Raw genomic sequence first — 21,671 nt, 5'->3', positions numbered from 1 at the left:
TATTTGTATATACTCATCTAAAATATATTTATAGTTTTGAAATTACGAGTGGAATTCCCAGTTAATTACATTTTAGAGACCTTGACAGGTAGGATTTGAAATGTGAAAGTAACACTGCCATCTAGTGACAACAAACTTGAATGAAGTTGGAAAAGTGGAGTAGCTGTTAAGTGCTCTAGGCATGGTAACATGAGTCAGATACAGAGAGGACCTGGCCACATAACTTGGGGCGGCCATTTCTTTTTAGTGAACATTTGAGGTAGATGATTCTTACAGTGGTTATGCGTTAATAGGGACTAAATAAAACAAATGTTCTTCGCTGTAGGTTGTTACCCACGTAGTAAGTAGATCACGTGATTTCCTGTGTTGCGGCACTTGACTGTGATCTGTCTCCATGTTCCTCACTCTCTCCATTGCTTCCGAAGGAGGGAGTTTTGTACTCTGATAACCTAATAAAAAGAAGTTTTCATCTTAGTTGAAAAAACTAAGTATATTCAGGAACAAATATACATGAGGAAACGAGTCCTTGGTAAAATCTCCGGGTAGATTTTACAGCATTGTTAAGGAAGAAGTGGAATGCCAAGATAAACTCCATCTATCCTAAGGGGACACTTAAAGCCACTTTGAGTTAAATTACTATGTGATTTAATGTAAGCACAACAATAAAACACTTCAGACATGCAATAAATGGTTAGAAAATGACGAATATAAGAATTTTCTTTAAATCATTGAACTAAAAAGAAAATTGGATAATTTATTTGTATCTCTTAAGTCCTACACATATAAGATAGATTTTAGCTGATAAATTTTAAGTGAATTATTGTCCTGGTACATTAAAATTGCAGATAAAATTATCATCTAAAATCCCCTGAGCTAAAATTTTCTTGTCATGTGCAGATGCTGGATCAAAGAGATAACAATTATTCTATTTCTCTGGAGGCCTAAATAACAAAAACCCATCACTCTGAAATAATAACTTTGCTGAGTGAGGTGAGAATATTATATTTAACATTTTTTTCAATAGTCTAGAGGGGATTATTTCTATTTGTCTACTTACTAGTATAGTCATTGCAATATGTCCCTAAGATTTTCTAACTCATGGTGTAGAAATAACCTAACTGGAAATATTAATTACTTTTTATATAAGTCAATGAAAATTATTGCTTTCCTGACATGACTTATTACCCTGCCTCCCCTTCAGGAACAATACAGCGTGTGCTGACAACAAACATTTTGTAACAGAGTTGCTATTTTGCCAAGAATTAAGTTGGAAATCTAAGGAGCGTGAATAATTTTAAGATAAGAAAAGCATCTGACTTATACATATTTCTTAGTCAATATCCTTAAAATAAAGTACTTTTATGTTTATTTTAGGACAAGAGTACAGATATGACCCCATCTCTTGTTTTCATGTGATACACTATATGAAGAATGTAGGTTGTACCACACAATAGCAGATGACAGTCTAGCAGGAGTTTGATTTAAAATTAGTTGCCAGAAAGTATGGCCTCAACACCAAGTGTTCTGATTCTTTGAAAAAAATATTGCGCAATGTGGTTATGGGGCACAACTGACCTGGGTCTCTCCTAGTTTTGGGTCACAGAAGAACTCTGGAGACACTTTAGTGCTTAAGGTAAAACCTGAAAGATGGGTAGAGTCAGTAAGGTGAAGAGCTGAAAGGCAGGCAGGCAGTGGTTTGGAAGGGGGTTGTGCGGTCAGAGAGTTCTAGAGAGAAAACAAATGAAAAAGCTTTGTTTGAAATTTTTGGTACATTATTGGTGAAAAAAGGATTCAACTGCACAAGTGTGGAGATGCGTAATATACCAAGGCTTCGGAGGACCCTTCCTACCCACAACACTATTGGGGGGGGGTGCAACAAGAAATTGACTTCACACCAGAAAAATGTACTCGGGTGTTTATAACACTAGTAGAAATGAGGGGAGACTAAGTTTTATGACAAGTGCAGAGCAGAAAGAGACCGGTTTCTTTTAGGGGTTTTTGGTGAGAGGAAATTAGATGGTTGTTCAAAAGTCTCGAAGAAGTTGGCATTTTGCTATGATCCTTAAAGGGGAAGCAGGGTGAGGTCTGCAGCAAGTTTGTAGTCTGTGTTTGCCTTGACTGTGTTTTGACTCTTGCCTTATTTGTTCAGCTAGGATTGTGTCTAAGCAGAGCCTCCGCGTCTGTTCTTAACCTCAACTGCAGCCTTATCCTTTTACCCGTGTGCCGGACACTCCTGGCTTACCTTCGAGGATCCCAGAAGGTAAGAACAAAAATTCCTAGTCGCAGATTCCAGGACAAAAATCAAGTGGAACAGTGGCATGTTAGTACTACTTACCTTTCATGATCTGACCATCTAATAGACTGATTTCTATCATGTGCTGTCATGATAGTAAAGACCGCATCACCTGTCAAGATGATCAGTGAGCTCTTCTGCAATACTAGATAAAGGTAGTGGATAATAGAAATGGCTATGAATAGTGATATCAGGCACTGTGCTAAGCACTCCATGGATGTAACTGTGAATCCTCACAATGATTCTGCCGGTCTTGTAGATGAAGAACCCGAGGCACAGAGAGGTTAAGTAACTCGACCAACATCACGGGACTAGTGAAATGGCAGAGCTCAGATCAGTCCCAGTTCTGAGATTTTTCCACTCTACTACTATGCCTCATTGAGATCCTGTGCTTTCATCTAGTTAAGTCCTGGTGAGAAAACTAGAAAATAGAGCCCTGTTGACTTCGAGCAAAATATACAGTGACTACTGTTGTTGGTGGCAATTTATCTCCTTTTCACATACATGGATATTTGAAGCTATATAATAGTCTTGGAGAAGATGTCTTGATTAAGATGTGATGTCATGTGTGATGTAAAATGAAGGTTGTAAGGGAACAGTAAAGCACTTTGGAAATTAAAACTCAACTGAAATTATTTTTTATCTTCGGTTATCCTGGTGTGTGTGTGTGTGTGTGTGTGCTTCTTTTCTTTGTTGGAATAGTAAGGCACTGCTGGATCAATACTGATACTTTAAAAGAGGTTGTTAATATGAGGTCACTCTGATGTTCTGTGTGGTTCAAATGAGCAGATTTACTGCAGTAAAACTTCTCAACCTTTTCACGTAATTATATTTAGAAACTCTTTACTTTTAATGCAGTAATTTGTGGAAATAATTCTTTCTCTAGGTTGCCTACCACTGTAAAATGCTAGGTTTTGATACCTAAGGCTGGCTATTGGCTTGGCGTGAAGAAAGAGAAGAGAAATGGCAGGAAATGAAAAGTGCCCACCTAAGTCTCTCAGTATTTAAATAAGTTTTAAAGAACGGTCCCCTGATGTGAAACATAGGTATTCAAAGATGCTTGACATTTTATTTTTTTATAAGCTCAAGAAGGCATTTAAAACCATAGATGGAATTGCTTCATTTGAAAGTCATCTTATTTTTTGACTACAAAAAGAAATCATATATATTGTACAACTCAAACATTCCAGAAATATGTAAAGTAGTCAGTGAAAGTTTCTCCTAATATTACTGTGCTAGAACAACCACGGATTACAGTTTGGGGTAAATGCCTTCAGATTTGCATAGAATGTCATTAATTTTAAACAAGATAGGATTATAGTATAGTTTATGTGTTATCACTCTTTTACTAGCCATATATCTGACGCATCTTTCCATGTCAATAAGTCTTTTCACATTCTCTGTAATGGTCTGGGTGTTCCACTGACTAGATATATTATAATTCATCTCACCAACTTTTAATTCCTAGGCCTCTGACGTATTTCTAAAATTTTGATATCATAAATAATGCTATAGTGAAAAACTTTGTACACGTATCTTATTTCCTGCTTATTTTTCACCATACCAAATTTTACTTAGGTTCCAAGCAGGAGAACCAGAAGATTGTTGGATAAAAGCAGAACATTCCATATAACCTGTGGTGTGACTATCTGTATTTTTTCAGGTGAGAAAACCAAAAGATGTGAAAACATTATGTTAGAAGAACACATTTTATGAGTGGTATTTTTGTTGTTTTGTAAATTATTTGCTGTTACCAACTTGTGATTTTCTCATCACATACCTTAATTTTCTCTTCCATGTGTTTAAAGAGAATTGCCTAATGGTGCTACAGAAAATGAACATGCCTTACACATTATATATATAGTTTTCACATTATAATGTATGAGAGTTGGCCCTCAAGCTGTTAATAATTGTTTCCTAAAAGTAAAATGTTTCATTTAGAAACACTAAAAGAAACAGAATAAAAGTTTTTAAGGTTTAAAAATAAAGGTATGATAGGACTTTAAATGCATACAAATTAGAATGCGAAATGTACATTCATAGAATGTGATTCCATTTAAAAGTATATTTGATAGGGATGCCTGGGTGGCTTAGTCGACTGGGTGTCTGCCTTTGGCTCAGGTCATGATCCCAGGGTCCTGGGATCGAGTCCCACATCAGCCTCCCTGCTCAGTGGGGAACCTGCTTCTCCCACTCCCCTTGCTTGTACGCTTGGTCTTTCTCTGTGTCAAATAAATAAAATCTTAAAAAAAAAGTATATTTGATAAATGTTTCTTTGATATTAATACCTGGTATTAAATGTCAAATGTTTGTGAAATTTATCCTGTTCAGTTCCAAGTTAAAATACCAAGTGAGAATCTTTTGGTTTTTAAAAGAGTCATTTTAAAACAAGTTTTTATTCTGAATATTTATGTGATATGTTTCAAATTTTGGAACAGAAAGTGATAAACATATTAATTAAATACGTGGACTATGGAGACGGGGTTGTGTAGGATCTATCCCAACTTCCCTTCTACCTTACTATGTGACATAGCTCTCTGGTCTTTGATTTGTTGTTGTTTTAATCATAAAATAGATTGACAGTAGCACCTGACCCAGTTTTGAAGACTAAAAATGAGATCGCCCATGGGAAATTTTTAGGTTGGAATTAGTTATTATAATTTACAATCTTGGGGTTAATTATGTCAGTGGCATAGCACCTGACATTTCCCGCCGGTCACTATTTGATAGGACAGAGCTGTTTTGACACCAGGGACATTTGATCTGGTTATGTATATATGGCTATTTTGAATCAGACATGTTTTGGTGCAGCTACTATCAAGAGGTCATTAAGCTCTCAGCTTTTAAAAAAGTCGCCAAGTGCTGTCAAAACAGGCATCTGCACTGTTTAATCCCTGGACATCTTATTGGTGGGTCCCACCTCTGGAGGTGAGAGATGGGGATTAGGACTCCATACTGCTCAAGAGGCTGGGGACGGAGTAAGAGTCCAGGATGAGATGAGGACCAAGGGTGTGGCCAGGATCAGGGCTGGGTTAGAACAGAGGGAGTGAAAGGTCAGGAAATCAGGAGGGTCAGGGATGTGGACACATTTGTAACTTGATTTGTTCTAAACTGTAGTTGTGTCCAAATATTCTTGTTCAATTGGAGAACAACCAAGAGACTGAGATCGTGTAGAGTCTTGCCATGAATGAACACACATTCCAGACGGTTTGCGTTCTGCCACCCACTAGTTGTCTGACCTTAGCTGGGTGTCCTTTTCTAACCTTCGTTTTCTTCTCTGTGAAATAGGGATATTTCTACTCACTTCATTGGTTTATTGTGAGAATTAAATTAAAATCTATTTAAAATGTCTGGCCTGGCTTTCTCCCTGCTGCCCAAAATTAGAAGCCCTGATTTCTTTTGACCTGAAAGGTCCTTTAAAGAGGTGAATGTACCCCTTAAGGGTGTATCTAAGACAACTAGTACCTAGGGCTTTTTTTCAGGAGAATTCAAAAAGAAAGAGCCATAAAGCATGTAGTTAACATATAAACCTTTAATTTAAAATGAAGGAATTTTTAAAAATTTGCACATTTCAGATGTGATAAAGCTAGAGAACGCACACAGTTTTGCTTAAATAATGTTTTATGCTTGTGCCATAGCGGAGGCTCACCTGGACAGCCTCTTAAATATTTCCTTAGAACTTTGTCCTTGCTTGTTAGTTAACCCCCTTCTAACTTCCTGTCCACTTTTTATGAGACCTTTTTCCTTCCTCTAATTTGATTCTGGCAGGAGCTTATCAATCCTTTAACTAACTTTGAAGTTGGTTAGCATTCTCGTCCTTCTCTTGCTTCTATTTGTCTTTGTGAGTCCTTCAGAACTCTTGGCATATCAACATCTCATGTGCTAAGTTGGAGAGAACCATGAAGTTTTCCAGTTTCTACACACGTTTTCTGTTGAATAACTACATGCCTTGTATCGGTATAGACTGTAATGGTTCACTAACCAGTTTCAGGTCACTTATCTCATTAAGTCAAATAAACAGATGATTAAGTCAAATAAACAGGGCCATATTATTGTCATTTTAGAGAGAACTAACCTGAGGTGTTGGTAGGCAAGCAGTGTGGCCAAGAAAACCAGATTTCCAATGAATTGTCTGTTGTCCTTTCTAGTACATTGTAATATACTGTTAATTTGAAACTTATCTCACCTACAAGAAGAGATTGGGAAGGGAGGAGGTGTTCTCATCCAATGCACAAGTTCGTTTGCTCCTTCCTTGGCCAGCCTCCTCAGAATAATTTTCCTTTTCCCTGGTCATGCCAAAATTAATTTGTGTTTAACTCTCTAATAATTTCCTAACACCTCCATCTTCTGTGTGAGCTCTCAGTTGGTTGCGCTCTGTTTACTGTGCCAGTGTAGGTAGATTATTAAATGGTAATTATTATTTTCCTGAGTTTTTAATCCCAATGAAGTGATTACCAACACTTTTACTGTGAGGTTTAAGAAATTTAGGAACTTCCTTCTGAATTTATGGATTGTGAGAAATTTTAACTGGCTAAAAGTCTTTCAGTGGGCCTATATTTTAGGTTGAGCAGTAGTGAAGCATACAAGACCAACAACAGATTTGGAGCTAGAGGAGAGGAGGAAAATGTAGAAAAACTCAAATATCCAGGCCATATTATATACACTGACATGTGTTGTTTCCTAACCCTGACTTGCTAGGGTTATTTATTTTAGCCATTGAAAATTCAGTTTCTTTACATGATTTCTAATACTCAATGGTCTATAATCAAGATTTTTTCTGTCTTTAAAATTTCCCTTTTCAGTTTAATATTTTATTGCTCAGGTAGCTGTCAAAGTTTGACCCTGTGTTTACTTAGGGAGAGGAAAGCGTACATGAAAATCCCACTGATTTGCGCCTCATGTGATTCCACAGGTGTGCATGTGGCTGCCCATCTGGTGAATGCCCTCAACTTCTCGGTGAATTACAGTGAGGACTTCACTGAACTGAACGCAGCGAGATACCGAGATGAGGTGGGTGGTCTCCATCTTCTCGTCCTTTCTTTGGTGTGAGCTGACTAATGAAGGTCTGTGATTTTCACAGAAAATTTGTACCTTACTGCTCCTTTTGAGTGCTGTTAAGATGCAGTTGTCAAGTTGAGTTTTGTTCCTTTTCAATAGAAAAAATAGGTAATTACTATTTCACAGTCTCTACTGCTGAAAATGGGAGTTCGAGAGTGTCTACTTTCTACATTCTGCGGAGTTCAGATGGCTGCCACTCAGGCCGGCCTTCTGCCTGCCAGCAGCGTTGTCTGGCTCCCAGCCAGTGGAGACTATCCACAGTGTCTTCACAGGGCATAGGTTTTTTAAATAAGTCAGATGCTGCACTTGGGGGAAAAAGGGCAGAAAAGCAGTTCGACTATTTGAGGATCCTGGATCATCTCTTTATTTGACTTAAAAAATCTTACTGAATTTTAGTGGTTACTCTGGTTTTGTTTTAATCCTTGAAATAGGAGACCTTGAGCTGAGTTCTGTAGCAGGCAGTGTCTGACTAAGGGCTGCTTTTCTCCACAGGAAGCCACCCATGAAATGAAATTATATGTGCAGGGTGCCGGGCGAGGGCCTGATGAACACACATACAGCCCTGGTTAGCTGTCTTACAATCAGGACTTCATCCTGTCCTCAGTCTGTCTTTCCTTCACGCCGAGACTTCATCAAAAATCCAACTGCTGGGTATCGAATTGGATCACCCAGCCCTGTTCTGCTAAGTCTGTAGTGACTTTGTAAGATTGTTCTCCATCTTCCCCAACTCCATATGACTGGAATTATTGAAATTAATACTGCTGTGATTCTGTGCTTGATCTCCTTCCCAGGACAAAACAAAGGGAAAACTAACAATGAACACAGAAACAAATCACGAAACCAAAATAGCAAGCAGCCTTTGAGAACTTCTTTGACGAGACACTAATATTCTTAAAAAAAAAAAAATGCCAATATGATTTAACTGGTCTGGGTTGGGGTCAGGCATTGATATTTTTTGGAAGTTCACCAGCTAATTGGGGTGAGCACCCAGAATTAAGAGCCACTGTCAAAGCCAGGTCCTTCGCATGTCCCCGGAAGCTCTTCGTATGTAATGATTCTACAACCCAGAACCGGAGACACCACCGTTTCTGTCTCCCGCTGTCTCCCCCCATTCCTCTATTCCCCTCAGCCCACAGCACGTGGGCTTCCTTGTTTCCTACATCTGCCATGTACTTTCCTCTTTATCTTTTGCTTCTCTCTTTGGTTTCTGTCATCTTAGGTCTCTAAGAACTATAATGGTTCTCTCATTGTAATGTTGTATACTTGAAATATTATAAAATATTTCAATATTTTTAGTCATTTTAGGTTTTTAGTTATTTTTTTCATTTTATGAAGGTTATGTGCTCCAAATAAAATATTTTAAAACACTCAAGCAAATGAAGTTTAAAAGTGAAAACTTCTCCAAAAGTAGCCACGGTTAATAACTTTCTATCCTCTTATATTTTGAGGGGCATTTTATGAAACCTGTTCCTCAGCAATTTTCTTGTTTCCATAATTACATGGACTGTAGCTTTCTGTATCAGAAGATAGAGACCTATTATTCTCTTCATATTAATGTGCGATAGTTTATTTTTAGCTTTTTCCTTATTCACAGATGTTTTGGTTGTTTTTGTGTTTCTGTTATGAACCACACTCCAATAAATTAATTTTTTTAATACGCTTCCACTAGGCAGATTCCTAGAAGTAGAATTCGGTTTCAAAGGTATGTACATTTTTAGTTTTGCTGGACATTGTCAAGTTGCCTTCTACAAAGGCTTCACTAGTTGACACACTTCTACCAAGTTTGTCAAAATGCTTATACCTGCCCCTCAGTTGTTTTTGTTTCTCTTTAATTTTTGCCAATCTGATGGATGAAAAATGGTAACTCATGGTTTTAATATGTATTTCCCCTTTCTTTGTTTCCTTCCTTCCTTCTTTCTTATTTTCTCTCTCTCTCCTTTATTTTAATAAATATTTTAGAGCCCCTAGTAGGCGTTAGACAGTGTGCTAGGGGAGGATGAAAACACACACACACACACACACACACACTGCATGCATAAACAGATATAGCCTAACCTGAGTTGTCTTTGAGAAAGACTGATTTGTGCCACGTACCGTATTGTCCTTTGCTTTGTGCTCTGTGTCTTCTCCATATTTCTAGTGACTCACCCTCCAGCTCCTGGGTGGCACGTTCTTGACGGCCTAGCCGAATCTGCCTCATCCTGTCATCTGAAAAACTGTCTCTTACTCTCACAATCCATTGCTATTCCCTGCCAATAGTAATTGTTCTGTCTTCTGAGTTCCCACAGCTCTTTGTTCATATTTCTGGTATTACCACTTTGTTCAGCTGGTCTTGTATTTTCACTAGTTGTTTATATATTAGGTTCCTTTAGGTTACCATTGAGCTGCATTCCTAATGGCAGAGGTAGAAGTCTGGCCCCAAAGGGATGAGGAGCTATTGCTGCGCAAGTGGCCCTTATTCAAGACTTCTGAAATTATTTCATATGAATGGCTTCCCACTTTGGATATAGGGTGGCCTGACTCCAGAGTCAATGGAGGCCTAGGAAAAAATTTCTGAAGTTGTGCAATATTAAGCACTATTAGGATGAAAAACAAATCCCCAAATCTCCCGGGGATTGACCTCAGTTTTCCAGAAGATAGAAAAGGAGTTGCCTAAGGTCCATTTCACCATGAAAGATGTAGTTCAAAGGACAGATTATACTAACAATATTACTTTTTACGATTCTGAGTAATAGGAACCTACCCTCTTTATTTGAGTATTATTACTACTTTGCATGGTATTTGAAACATTGTTAAGTATTCAATTAGTATTCTTTGCATTGACTTTACAACGATAACCCTCTCTACATATTTTATTACTTTTGATTCTCACTGTCTTGACATCTTGTAGATGCAGTTTGGCGATTATGGTGGACAAAGTATATATTAATGTTTCCAAATTATAGTCAAAGATATTGAGTCTCAAATGGTCAAAGAGTGGGCTTTAGGCCACTGCTACTAGCTTGAATTAGCCACTGAGATGAAAGTCTACATTTTCTGACTCTTTACCAAGTGCTTTTTTTCCTCAGAAGGACAGTCTTCTCTGTGTTAGATTTTTAAAGAATTATTTGAAAGAGAGAGAGAGTGTGTATGCATGAGTAGGGGGAAGGACAGAGGGAGAAGCAGACTCCCCGCTGAGCGTGGTACCCGACACTGGACTGGATGTGGGGCTCAATCCCAGGACCCTGAGATCATGACCTGAGCTGAAGGGAGACACTTAACCAACTGAGCCACCCAGGTGCCCCTTGGGTAGATATTTTTGGTTTTTCAGCTGAGAAACTGAATTAGGGAAATTCTGAAACTTGCTATGAGTGACAGAGGCAGGATTCCAGCCCAAATATCCTGGTTCCAGAACCTGTGTTGCATGAAAACTTATGCAACTCGATGGAATTTCTCATTTCCACTGGGAGAATACTATCTTAAATACTTCATGGATCATATACCTAGCAGATTCCTTGTAGAATTTTACATTATCAATGATTTGTTCAGTCAAATTTTTTTTCTCTTTTTCTCAGGATCCTAGAAAACTTCTCTTCACAACTGGTAAGTTGGTATTCCATTGCTCTTTCTGAAGAGTCAGGAAAATCTTTGAGAATAAACATCATCAAACTACACAGCAATTAAATGTATGGTAAAATATAATGTGGAAAATTTGTGATCAGAACAAATGTTACCAAACATAAGTTGCAATGAAAACAGGGACACGTGTTAGAATGAATGAAGAGTACCAGTAAGTAAATGCATTTGCCTTCCATATGTTTCTCCAGTGACAACAGTGGTGCCATATGGTTATTGAGGACCTGCTCATGTGCCCCTGGCTGTGGCGAGTAATATTGCCGATAATACACATGAAATAGTCTTCTACCCTCAAGTGTTGGAAAGACACACCAAGCACCATGATTATCGCTGTAGTTCTTATAACTCAGTAATTTAGTAGGATATTTGGTGATCTTAAAACCTATATAAAAAGAGGAGGAATGAACAGTCATTAAAATCGGTTATTTTTCTTGAAACGTGTCTCCTTTTTCATCTGTAATTTAGTTTTCCTTCTCAAGCATATTGTCCATGAAATCTCAGTCTAGACTATTCATTTGTTAAAGCACATGTAAACATCTCAAAATTTTGTCCTGATGTTAGTATAATTCTTACTAAAATTCTTCTCTTTTTCAACCCTACATTTATAAGGATGAAATAGAAAACTGCATTTGGGAGATTTTTAGCGCATTATTTCAGGGATAAGGACAATTAGGTCATTGAGATGGTCTGTCATTAAGGCTTGTCTATCATAAACACCCTATTAAGGATCAGGATTGCATATAGACTGAGGCATGGCTCTGTCGAATGTATTGTTTTTCTTTTCAACCAGTTTTATGATAAAAATAGCAATAATTCTGGTGTTTTCCCCTTCCCTTTCACAACTGTATATTTAGATTTATAAAATATTTTTTTTCCCTGTTTATGTATGCATGATGTTTGCTACTTACAAAGTATTTTACAGTTTTCTCTTTAGGAACACAATTTTAGTTTTGCTTACAACTTTGCTCATTGAAAACATGTTTTTTATTTAAGCCAAAGGAACTGGATGAGAAATAGGAAGGAGAAAAAACAGAAAAACCAAACCTTGTGTATGAATCAATGTATGTTTTGGTTCGTATGAATTCATTTTACAGAAAGAATCAAGAACTTTGTTTTAATATTACTTTCTACAGTACCAAGTATAGGTGAACCACTGGGACATGTAAAATGTTTGAAAAAGTTTAGTTTTCAAACACAGAAAAAGATTTCTTCCATGACCAAGATATTACATTAAGAAGCTAAGTATAATGAATACTTGTATAGAAGCAGGTGATCTGTCCATATGGCATGAAACCCCTCCATCCTATGTTGTTTCCCAGAAGTTCTCATGAGTGGTGTTGGACTAACTAGACATGATACTTAAAAACACAGATTTCCTGGCTCCATTCTAGAGAGTCTCTGTGGTGTGACCCAACAGTATGTTTCATTAACCTTCTGCTGTACCTCAGGAGCTTCTGTTTCACCCTTCCCGGGCATCTCGTCATACTCTTGTAATTCCCTTCTTGCAACACCTAACTTCTGTCTACTCTCTTACCTGATTCTTTCTCTCTCTCTTTTTAACCTTGTCCACTTCTGCTCATCCTTTCAGTCTCAGCTGACCATGGCCCATCATGCACAAATTCCTCCCTGATTCCAGTAGGCAGAGCTGATCTCTTTTGTTGGCCTGGATTCCTAAAGATACATAGTAAAGTGCTATGTTGTATGATAATTTCTTTCCTTACACATATAATCATTTCCGCCACAAGGTGAGTTTCTCAGGTGTGAGGCAGGGCTCCGCCTAGGGCATGCAGGGCCCCATGTACATATTTTTTTGTGGAGTTTCTTTCAGTACAAACAACTGGAATCACCCCAAATCAGCATGTCAGCATCATTTTAGTGCCCCAGTCTACATCACTTCATGAAGGGAGTTGTATGCTGGCCAGAAGGAATCATTCACTTCCCAGCTTGAAACCCAGCCTGGAACCCCAAAGTATGAGTCTAGAGCTTCGAGGGCATCTGATTGACCCTACTGAGTAGTAGGTGAGAGAACAAAGCAGAATCAAAGGATGGCAAGGAATAAGAGACCACTTTCTACAAATAGACTTAATCTAGCTTTGTATTACTAATATATCTATGACTAAAACTGTTTCATAGCTATCTTTGAACATTGTTAGGTACAATGCCTAGGAAAAATCCTGTTTCTTTTTTTTTTTTTTTAAAGATTTTATTCATTTATTTGAGACAGAGAGAGCATGAGCAGGAAAAGGGGCAGAGGGAGAGGGAGAAGCAGACTCCCCGCTGAGCAGGGAGCCCGATGTGGGACTTGATCCCAGGACCCAGAGACCATGACATGAGCCTAAGGCAGATGCCCAATGGACTGAGCCACCCAGGCTCCCCCAAAATCCTGTTTCTGTTGGAGGAATGCATGCATGTTCTTAGCTGTTCTAGTGATAAAGACCATTTTTTATTAGTTAATATATTTCTTGGATTTTAGTTTGTTTAATGTTACATAGAGTCTTCTCTCTTTCTCAGTCATTTAATATTTTTCAACGTAATCTACAACTGAGAAATTAAGATTATTTTGTAGAAACTAAAGCCTGTGGTAGTTCAAGTGACATAAAATATAGTAGTTAGGTCACTCAATAAGAAATGTTAAAAGCAGTTCAATTAAGAACTTATAAAATAAAAAAAAGAATTTATAAAGTAAAACAAGTTTAAAAGATTGGATTATTCAAACATACATTTTAAAATGTTTGCTACATTATTTCCAAATTTGGTAGTACCTTGTATGATGAGAATAAAATGCACAGTATCCAATTTCAATTAGAAAAACCCTCATAAACGAATAGGATTGTGTTTCCAGTTATGTTAGAAACAACAGGATAATGAGTACAAGGTGGTATATTTCTGACCACATCTGGATATGGATGAAAATGATCTCTCAGTTTCATCTAGAATTGGCAGTACAGTACAATCATTCATTTTAAAGGCAACTAATTAACAAATTTAATAAACAGATAAAAAGTAATAAGAAAAAACATACAAGCATGTCTTTNNNNAAGGAAACAAGTATAGGTTTTGCTTCATAACTTGAAGGATTCAGAGACAGTGTTCTTCACTTTGGCAAGTAACTTTGCCCAGTAAGCTTTGACTAGCTCAGTCATTTCCAACCTGTGCTTTCTGACTCCTGGAATGTATGTAGTAACAGAGGCTAATATGTTAGGTCTTAGCTGAGCTGTCCTTGAAAGCTAGGTTAGGGTGCCCTTTGATGTACCTGGGAAATACTCAAGCTTAGCTCTCTTTTAGCACTTAATGGCCTGCATTGCATTTGTCTGCTTATCCTGTCTTCCACACTGGACTGAGATTTCTTTTAAAGCAGGTTTCATTTTTTGTTCTCACTTAACAGTATACTACAGATGCCCAGAGAATATTTACTGAAGATAAGAGCCAGTTGTTTAACTCTTCTACTAGATACATAGATCTCCTTTACAGCATCCAGATAATCAGTTAGCCAGCCCCTGTTTGTTTAATTCTAGCCACAGAAAATCATAGCTTCTTAAGGAACTCGCCCTCCTTTTTTTTTTGACCGTTGTAATTGTAATAATTCTTTTAAAGATTTTATTTATTTATTTGAGAGAGAGAGAGTGTGTGTGAGCAGAGGGAGGAATAGAGAGAGAGGGAGAGAAGGAGACTCCCCTCTGAGCATGGAGCCTGTTGCGGGGCTTGATCTCACGACCCTGAGACCATGACTTGAGTCAAAATCAAGAGTTGGACACTTAATCTACTGAGCCATCGAGGCACCCCTAATTTTTTCTTTTCATTGTTAATTATAAGTAACTTTTTCTTCATTGATCTGGTCTATAACTTTATAAATTACAAACTCTGGTCTTTTTATACTTCTTGAGCTAGAAAGGAAACACGAATCCTTTAGATAGAAAAGATAACTTCATAAATCTGAAAGAATGTTAAAAAGCATTGAGTTGATTCTCCTAAATTTACAGATGAGATCCAGTGAGATTGGGGTTTGTCCTAAGGGACAGTAACAGAACCATTAATCCCAGAATGTGCATCCCATCAGCCAAGCTGTCTACTTCATCTTCAAATAACTGATGTCAACTATTTTACTACCCATCCCCCCAAATCTTTCCAATATATTTTCCATGTTCTGCTCTTAAAAGGAGTTCTCTAGTTAAATGTTTGAGGAAAGATTTGTTCAAATTTAAACTGGCTTCTTGGAACTAGTACTTCCCAGAGACATTAATATACTAATGTGTCCTGTGACTCTTCAAGGAATAGTTATTACGCTTTTGAGTAATAGAAATTAATACTTCAAGGAATTAATGTTCAAATAATATACTTTGGAAATTATGCCTCTACACTAAACATACTCCATTTTTTCAGGTGTCCTGATTAAGTGATTTGTAGACATTCCATAATTAGTCTTGGCATATTTAGAACCACATGGGAAACCTGTATGCAGACACAGTAGAATTTAATGAAACCCCAAGATAATTATCAGAAAGGCCTCTCCAGCCACACATTTCACATCATGGAGCCATCTGGGATTCTATCATTTACTTATTCATTTGGTCAAATAAGTTTTTTTTTTTTTTAATACTTGAGGCCATAGAGAAAGACCTCCTCTTTTTTCTTCTTCAAATGTATTGAGTTGTAATTGAAGTACACTAAATTATACATATGTAAATTATGTTATTCGATTGGTTTTGACATATGTATACACTTGTGAAATCAAGACCAAAATCAAGGTGACAAATATATCTGTCATTCTAAAAAGATTTTTGTGCCTTTATAATTAATCGTGCCCTTTACTCCTCTTAGCAACTGATCTGCTTTCTATCACTGGAGAGTAGTTTGGATATTCTAGAATACTATATAAAAGGAATCACAGAGTGATTCCTCTTGGGATTTTTTGAGGGGAGAGTGTCTGGCTTTTTTGTGATTCATGTATGTCGTTGCGTATAGTTCACTTTTTTAAAACTGCTGATTAATTTTCCAGGTACAGATATTATCACAATTGTCTATCCATTCATTTGTTGATGGAAATTTGAGTTGTCTACAGGCCTTATCTGTTAAAAATAAAGTGGCTCTGAATATTTTTGAACAAATCTTTATGTAGATACATGTTTGTGTTTCTTTCGGGGAAATACTTGGGAATGGAAAGGCTGGGTCATTTTACAGGCATGTTGTTATTTGCAAATAGCATTTTTCTGTACTATTAGTCCTTTAGTGTGAACTAGTACAGTTGTCTTCTTCTCTTCTCTTAGGAAGTTAGTACTTGCCTGGGGCAATGGGAAAGAGGAGAAGGGAGTGCCCTGGGAAAGAAGTGTAAAGAAGAGATGATTTGGATTATGCACATCAGGAAAGGGAAGTCTTGTTAAGCTTCCAAATCTGTACATTGGAAAGACTGAGGAGGAAAGAGTATCCAAGTATAAGTATACAAAGATGAGCTCCTTAATTTCTCATGTGGCTCTTTACAAGTAGAAACTTGTTTCCACTCTACTGAGATTTCTAATGTTATTTTCCAGTGTTTCTAAACTGTTGGGATTCTAATGATGCATACCTGTGTTGCTCTTCTGTTGTTCCCAGCTTGTCTGCTTCTCTTAGTGGCTTATAGTTCATGATGGCCCTTCCGTTTCCTAGGTGGTTCTTTGGCAAGGAGAGAAGTTGGGGGACGTCTGTGCTTTTGGAGATACAATTGTTTCAGTCGCTTTCCATGTAGATTTAAGATGGAATCTCTCAGCTGGGGCATTTGGGACCTAACTGTTGCTTGTATGATTGTAAGAGTAAATAATGGTAACTTATAGACAGGATATTTTATTTAGTAGGAATAAGATAATAAGAAATGAGACTATCGTGATTTTAGTTCTTTTTGATATAGCATATCAGCCATTCATTTTGGATATGCTATCTGGGCTAACATTGTATTTTTAGCCATCTATCATGTCAGTATTAAGTTTGAAAACCAACACGTTTGCACAGTTTTTTCTTTGTTAAAAAGTGGTTATTATATCACATCAGAAGCACTGACTGCAGTGTATTTTCCGTACTAAGGAAATATGCCTGCAAGTGTTCTTAAAAAACATCAACACTATAATTTTTTTTCTTGAAATCTATTTTTTTGTTCTACACTTGAAGTTGTGGGTTTTAGAAAGCTTTAGGTTTTGTTTACTTTTTCATTAAAATTATTCTAGATAGTAAAAGCAAAAAGAAATTATTTGTATTGAAACTGAAGCAGCTACTAGTTCCATCAAAGGGGGGCTGAGAGAGGAAGGGAGTTTTAGTACTGAGGTGGAGAAAACCAAAACAGTAAAGAGTGTTCCATGTCAACCCAGCCCTGTTGTATATTTTTTCCTCCTTTAAAACAATTTTATTAACGTATACTTAAGAGCTAATAAATTACATCTATTTAATGCATACTCTCATAAGTTTTGACTCTTGCATATATCCATGAAACCATCATCACTATCAATATAATGAACGTATCTTAACACTCAGTCTTTATTTTATTTTTTAAATTTTTCTTTTTTTTCTAATAATATTTTTTATTATATTATGTTCGTCTTTGTCTTTAAAATTTCCTCATGCCTTTGGAAGTCTTTCCTTCTGCTGCCCCTTTCCTACCTCCCCAACAAACATATGTTTAATTTCTTTCTGTTGTCTTCATTACTGACATTTGATATAGTATGTACATTTGGTAGAGCATGTCCCTATAGAAGTATGTACACATTCACCATTCTGAGTGGGTTAGTTGAAAGTACTAAGGCGGACTCTTCTGTTAAAGGTAGAAAAACTACTTTGCCTTAAGTACCTTGAAACTGCGCTAATTTTAAAAAGGCTTTTTTAGAGAGGGAACATACAAAGAGAGAGGTGATTTGAATTGGGCCTCCCACAGAGCAGCATAGTACTTTGGATTTTAAGGTAATAATTTTTGTACCTTTTTTTCTGTATGGTTTAAATTAAAATGTACTTACATACATTTTTTATAGTTCCTGGCCTGACAGGGGTCGGCATGGTGTTGGTGCTCTTCCTGATGATTACAGCTTCTACATATGCCATACGGTGAGTGTCAGAGTCATTATTTCAGTATTTACTGGCCAGAGTGTTTAGATTTTCCTCAGATTATCCTCACTTTCATATACAGGAAGAGTCTTGATTAACTGGAATGCTTAGCCAATGCAATCAATATTCTGGTCAATGGACTATTTTGGATAACTAAGAGAGAAATAGAGACATTTCTATATAAAATTTCCTGTTTTTGAAAATTTTTATTGTTTTAGTCAAATATTCTGTGTTGGTAAGGAAACACGTGGAGACTTTTTGATGACTAAGGAAATTTGAGTTCTTCAGGGTCATTAATCTGAAGAAGAGTGTATGTCTATGAGACATGACCTTGAATTCAACATATATGCAAAGGAATATATCACAATTATTTTATAACCCATTTCCTGGTCTGAGTTTGTTTTGTGGGAATTTAATGTAGTATTCTAAATGAAGCTTTGGAAACATGGTTAGTTGACATCTGCTAAAATAACTGGAAATATCTGCATGCATATTTATTCTTCTCTTTATGAGATTTTGAGCAACTGCAGGTATACATTTTCATGAGCACTTTCAAATGTTCTTTCTGATGGACATGTTCTGTATTTCGTAATATTTTATAGCATTTTATGTTTCTGGTCAAGCTTTTTGGTTAAGAAAGCAAAAAGAAGAGATAATATATAATATTCAAAAATCCCCAATCATTCTACTTGTTGAGATGTGAAATTTAATGGAAACACACACACATGCACACACATAAACGTCCATTGAAAATAATTGCCCAATAAAGTATTTTTTAAAAAGATTTTAGATATTTATTTTAGAGAGACAGAGAGAGAGCACGCATGTGAGCAAGCTGGGTGAGGGGGGAGCAGAGGGAGAGGAAGAGAGAGAATCTCAAGCAGACTCTGCACATGGGCTCAATCCCATGACTCTGAGATTATGACCTGAGCCAAATTCAAGAGTCTGATCCTTAACTGACTGGGCCACCCAGGTGCCCCTACCCAGCAGAGTATTAAAATGAGTCTATCCTTGAACTTCTGAACACATCTGTATACACATCCACATACAATAAAATGTTCCAAGTAAACTCACCACTCAGAGATTAGCACTATAAACTTTCTGGTGTTAAGGATTATGGGCTTAATCCTCCTTGCCCTTGCTCACTCATTTCCCATTTCTTACTTCCACCAACACCACTCTCTTTTTCTTCCTTTCACACTACTGATCTCTCTCTTCATATATCTATTTTACCAATATAGGATCATATTATATATACCATTTTAAATCTGCTTGTTATTTAAACCCATTAGGAACATTTTTCTGCATTGATGGAACTGCATATCCTCATATATACATTACTTTCCCCATCCACCTATTGTTGGATATTGTAGGTTGATTCCATTTCTTATAGTATTTCAATTCTGAAACAAACACCCCTATCCATATGTCTTTGCATACATTTTCAGTTATGTCTCAAGGAAAAAATCTAGATGTACAATGGCTGGGTCAAACAATAAGCACACCTTTCATAAGAATTAAAAATCACCTTACAGGAAGGCAAATCAAATCTCTAACATCAGTGCATGAGAGTGCCAATTTTGTGGGGAGAAATTTTCTTTTAGTTAGGTAAAGCATTCATTAAAAAAAATTCATTTTTCAGTTTTAGGTATTCTCGAAGGAAAATTAGGGCATATGACATATTTATTTGCAAGATTGAAGATACATGAGTGTTCTAAATCTAGGAAAAAAATCCTTAATTAAGAGAGAGTTTTGTAAAATGGAATAAAAAGATCAGCTTCTATTTTCAACTGAGCCATTACATTTCTGCTCATAAGAACTCAGTGAATGTTTATTAATCTTTAGTTTTTCATTTCTTTCTTTTTTTAAAAAAGATTTATTTATTTATTTTAGAGAGAGAGAATGCACCCCTGTGTCAGTGGAGGGAGGGGCAGAGGGAGAGGGAGAGAGAGAATCCCAAGCAGACTCCATGCTGAGTGTGGAGCCCAACTTGGGGCTCGATTGCAGAACCCTGAGATAATGACCTGTGCTAAAATCAAGAGTCAGCCGCTTAACTGACTATGCAGCCAGGTGCCCCATTTTTCATTTCTTTAAAAGATATTGTAAAACCAACTCTACTTTTCTCCCAGCTTTATTGGGGTAATAATGGAATTCTCTTTTTTTTCCCTAAAGATTTATTTATTTTAGAGCAATAGAGATGGAGGAGAGAGAGGGGTTGAGGGAGAGAGAGAGAGAGAATCCTCAAACAGATTCCCCACTGATGTGGAGCCCGATGTGGGGCTTGATCTCACAACTCTAAGATCCTGACCTAAGTTGAAATCAAGAGTTGGATACTTTAAATGACTGAGCCACCCATGTGCCCTTGGGTGAATCATGGAGTCCCCATGGATTCCATGGATCATGGAGATAATCTTCTTCTACCTTTTCTCTTTACCAGTGAGGAAATAAAGCATTAGAGAAATGAAGTGAATAAATGGCTCCACAGTTTGAGTAATTGAATATAGTCTAGTAATTCACCAATGGTTCATTAGTGGTCAAGCTATTAAAATAAGTAATATAATTTAATAGCAGGTGACAGGAATACAAACATATTTTCATCTCAATAGATCTTTAAATGGTAGCGATTAAATCTGAGCTCTAGTTCTGAATTAAAATAAGTAGAATGAACGAGGAATTAATTTCATCTATAGAATTAAAAAATATAAAAGCCAGAACTGAGATCATACTTACCAAAAAAACATAAGATACAGTCCTAGGAAAATTATGAAAAAACCAAAGTGATATTTTTAATTCTACTATTATTTATATATGATAAGAAATGAAACATTTATAATTATTAGAAATACAATGATTAGAAAAATGCAACAACAACATTATTTCCAGAAAGGTATATGTAATTGTCCAGCCAGAAAATCCAAGAGAACTATGGGGAAAAAAAATAGTATTATACCAAATTAAAGAGTCAGATTAGGTAAATGAACATAAAACAAATATTAAAAATGGCTTTTAGGTAACAGCTATTATCAATTTGGAAATTGAGTAAAATAAAAAGGTACCACTCACAACTGCAACACAAACATAGAATATCTAGGGATAGACTTAATAAGAAACTATTGAAAGCCATATAGAAAAACACAGACCTTCGCTGAGAGAAATAAGTAGAGATTTGAATAAAAGCAGTCTTTATTCCATAACTCCATAAAGATGGAGTTCTTCCTCAATCATTTTATAGGTTGTTGTAATTCCTGTCAAAATCCAAGATAGATTATTTTGTTTTTGAACTTAGCAAAACAATTCTAAAGTTCATCTGAGAGAACATCCAAGTACATGTTCCAAAGAGGAGTAAAAGGGGCACTGTGGCTTACTAAACATTAACATGATTAAGCTTCAGTGACTTAAAACAGAATAGAACTTAATTGCAAAGATGGCTAAGGAATTGAACCTAATGACAGAATTGATAGAAAGCCCTGGAAGGGACTTTGATAAAATATATATATATATATAACATATAAATGTATATGTTACAAAGTTATGAGGAAAATAAAGCTTATGTGAATGAAATTCTAGATAAGTTAGAGGTAACTGTAAAAAAAAAAATTATGCCACTAAAAATTTAGAAGAAATTCGCCCAGTAATAAATTATCAT

General features: G+C 36.5%; 1 protein-coding gene across 1 annotated transcript in view; it reads left to right on the top strand.

The window, feature by feature from the left end:
- The window catches only part of NOX4 (NADPH oxidase 4), a 183,745-nt gene that overhangs the window by 20,039 nt on the left and 142,035 nt on the right, over window positions 1–21,671 (top strand). Inside the window, exons 3-7 of the mRNA XM_008704443.2 lie at window positions 2,150–2,260; window positions 3,872–3,956; window positions 7,206–7,303; window positions 10,906–10,933; window positions 17,953–18,025. Of these exons, the coding sequence (XP_008702665.2) occupies window positions 2,150–2,260; window positions 3,872–3,956; window positions 7,206–7,303; window positions 10,906–10,933; window positions 17,953–18,025 (395 nt within the window). The remainder of the gene's footprint in view (window positions 1–2,149; window positions 2,261–3,871; window positions 3,957–7,205; window positions 7,304–10,905; window positions 10,934–17,952; window positions 18,026–21,671) is intronic.

Source organism: Ursus maritimus, unplaced genomic scaffold (genome assembly GCF_017311325.1).
Source record: "Ursus maritimus isolate PB19 unplaced genomic scaffold, ASM1731132v1 scaffold_16, whole genome shotgun sequence".
Classification (NCBI taxonomy): domain Eukaryota; kingdom Metazoa; phylum Chordata; class Mammalia; order Carnivora; family Ursidae; genus Ursus; species Ursus maritimus.
Note: the sequence above shows the minus strand (reverse complement) of the source record. Positions and strands in the feature narration are given on the sequence as shown.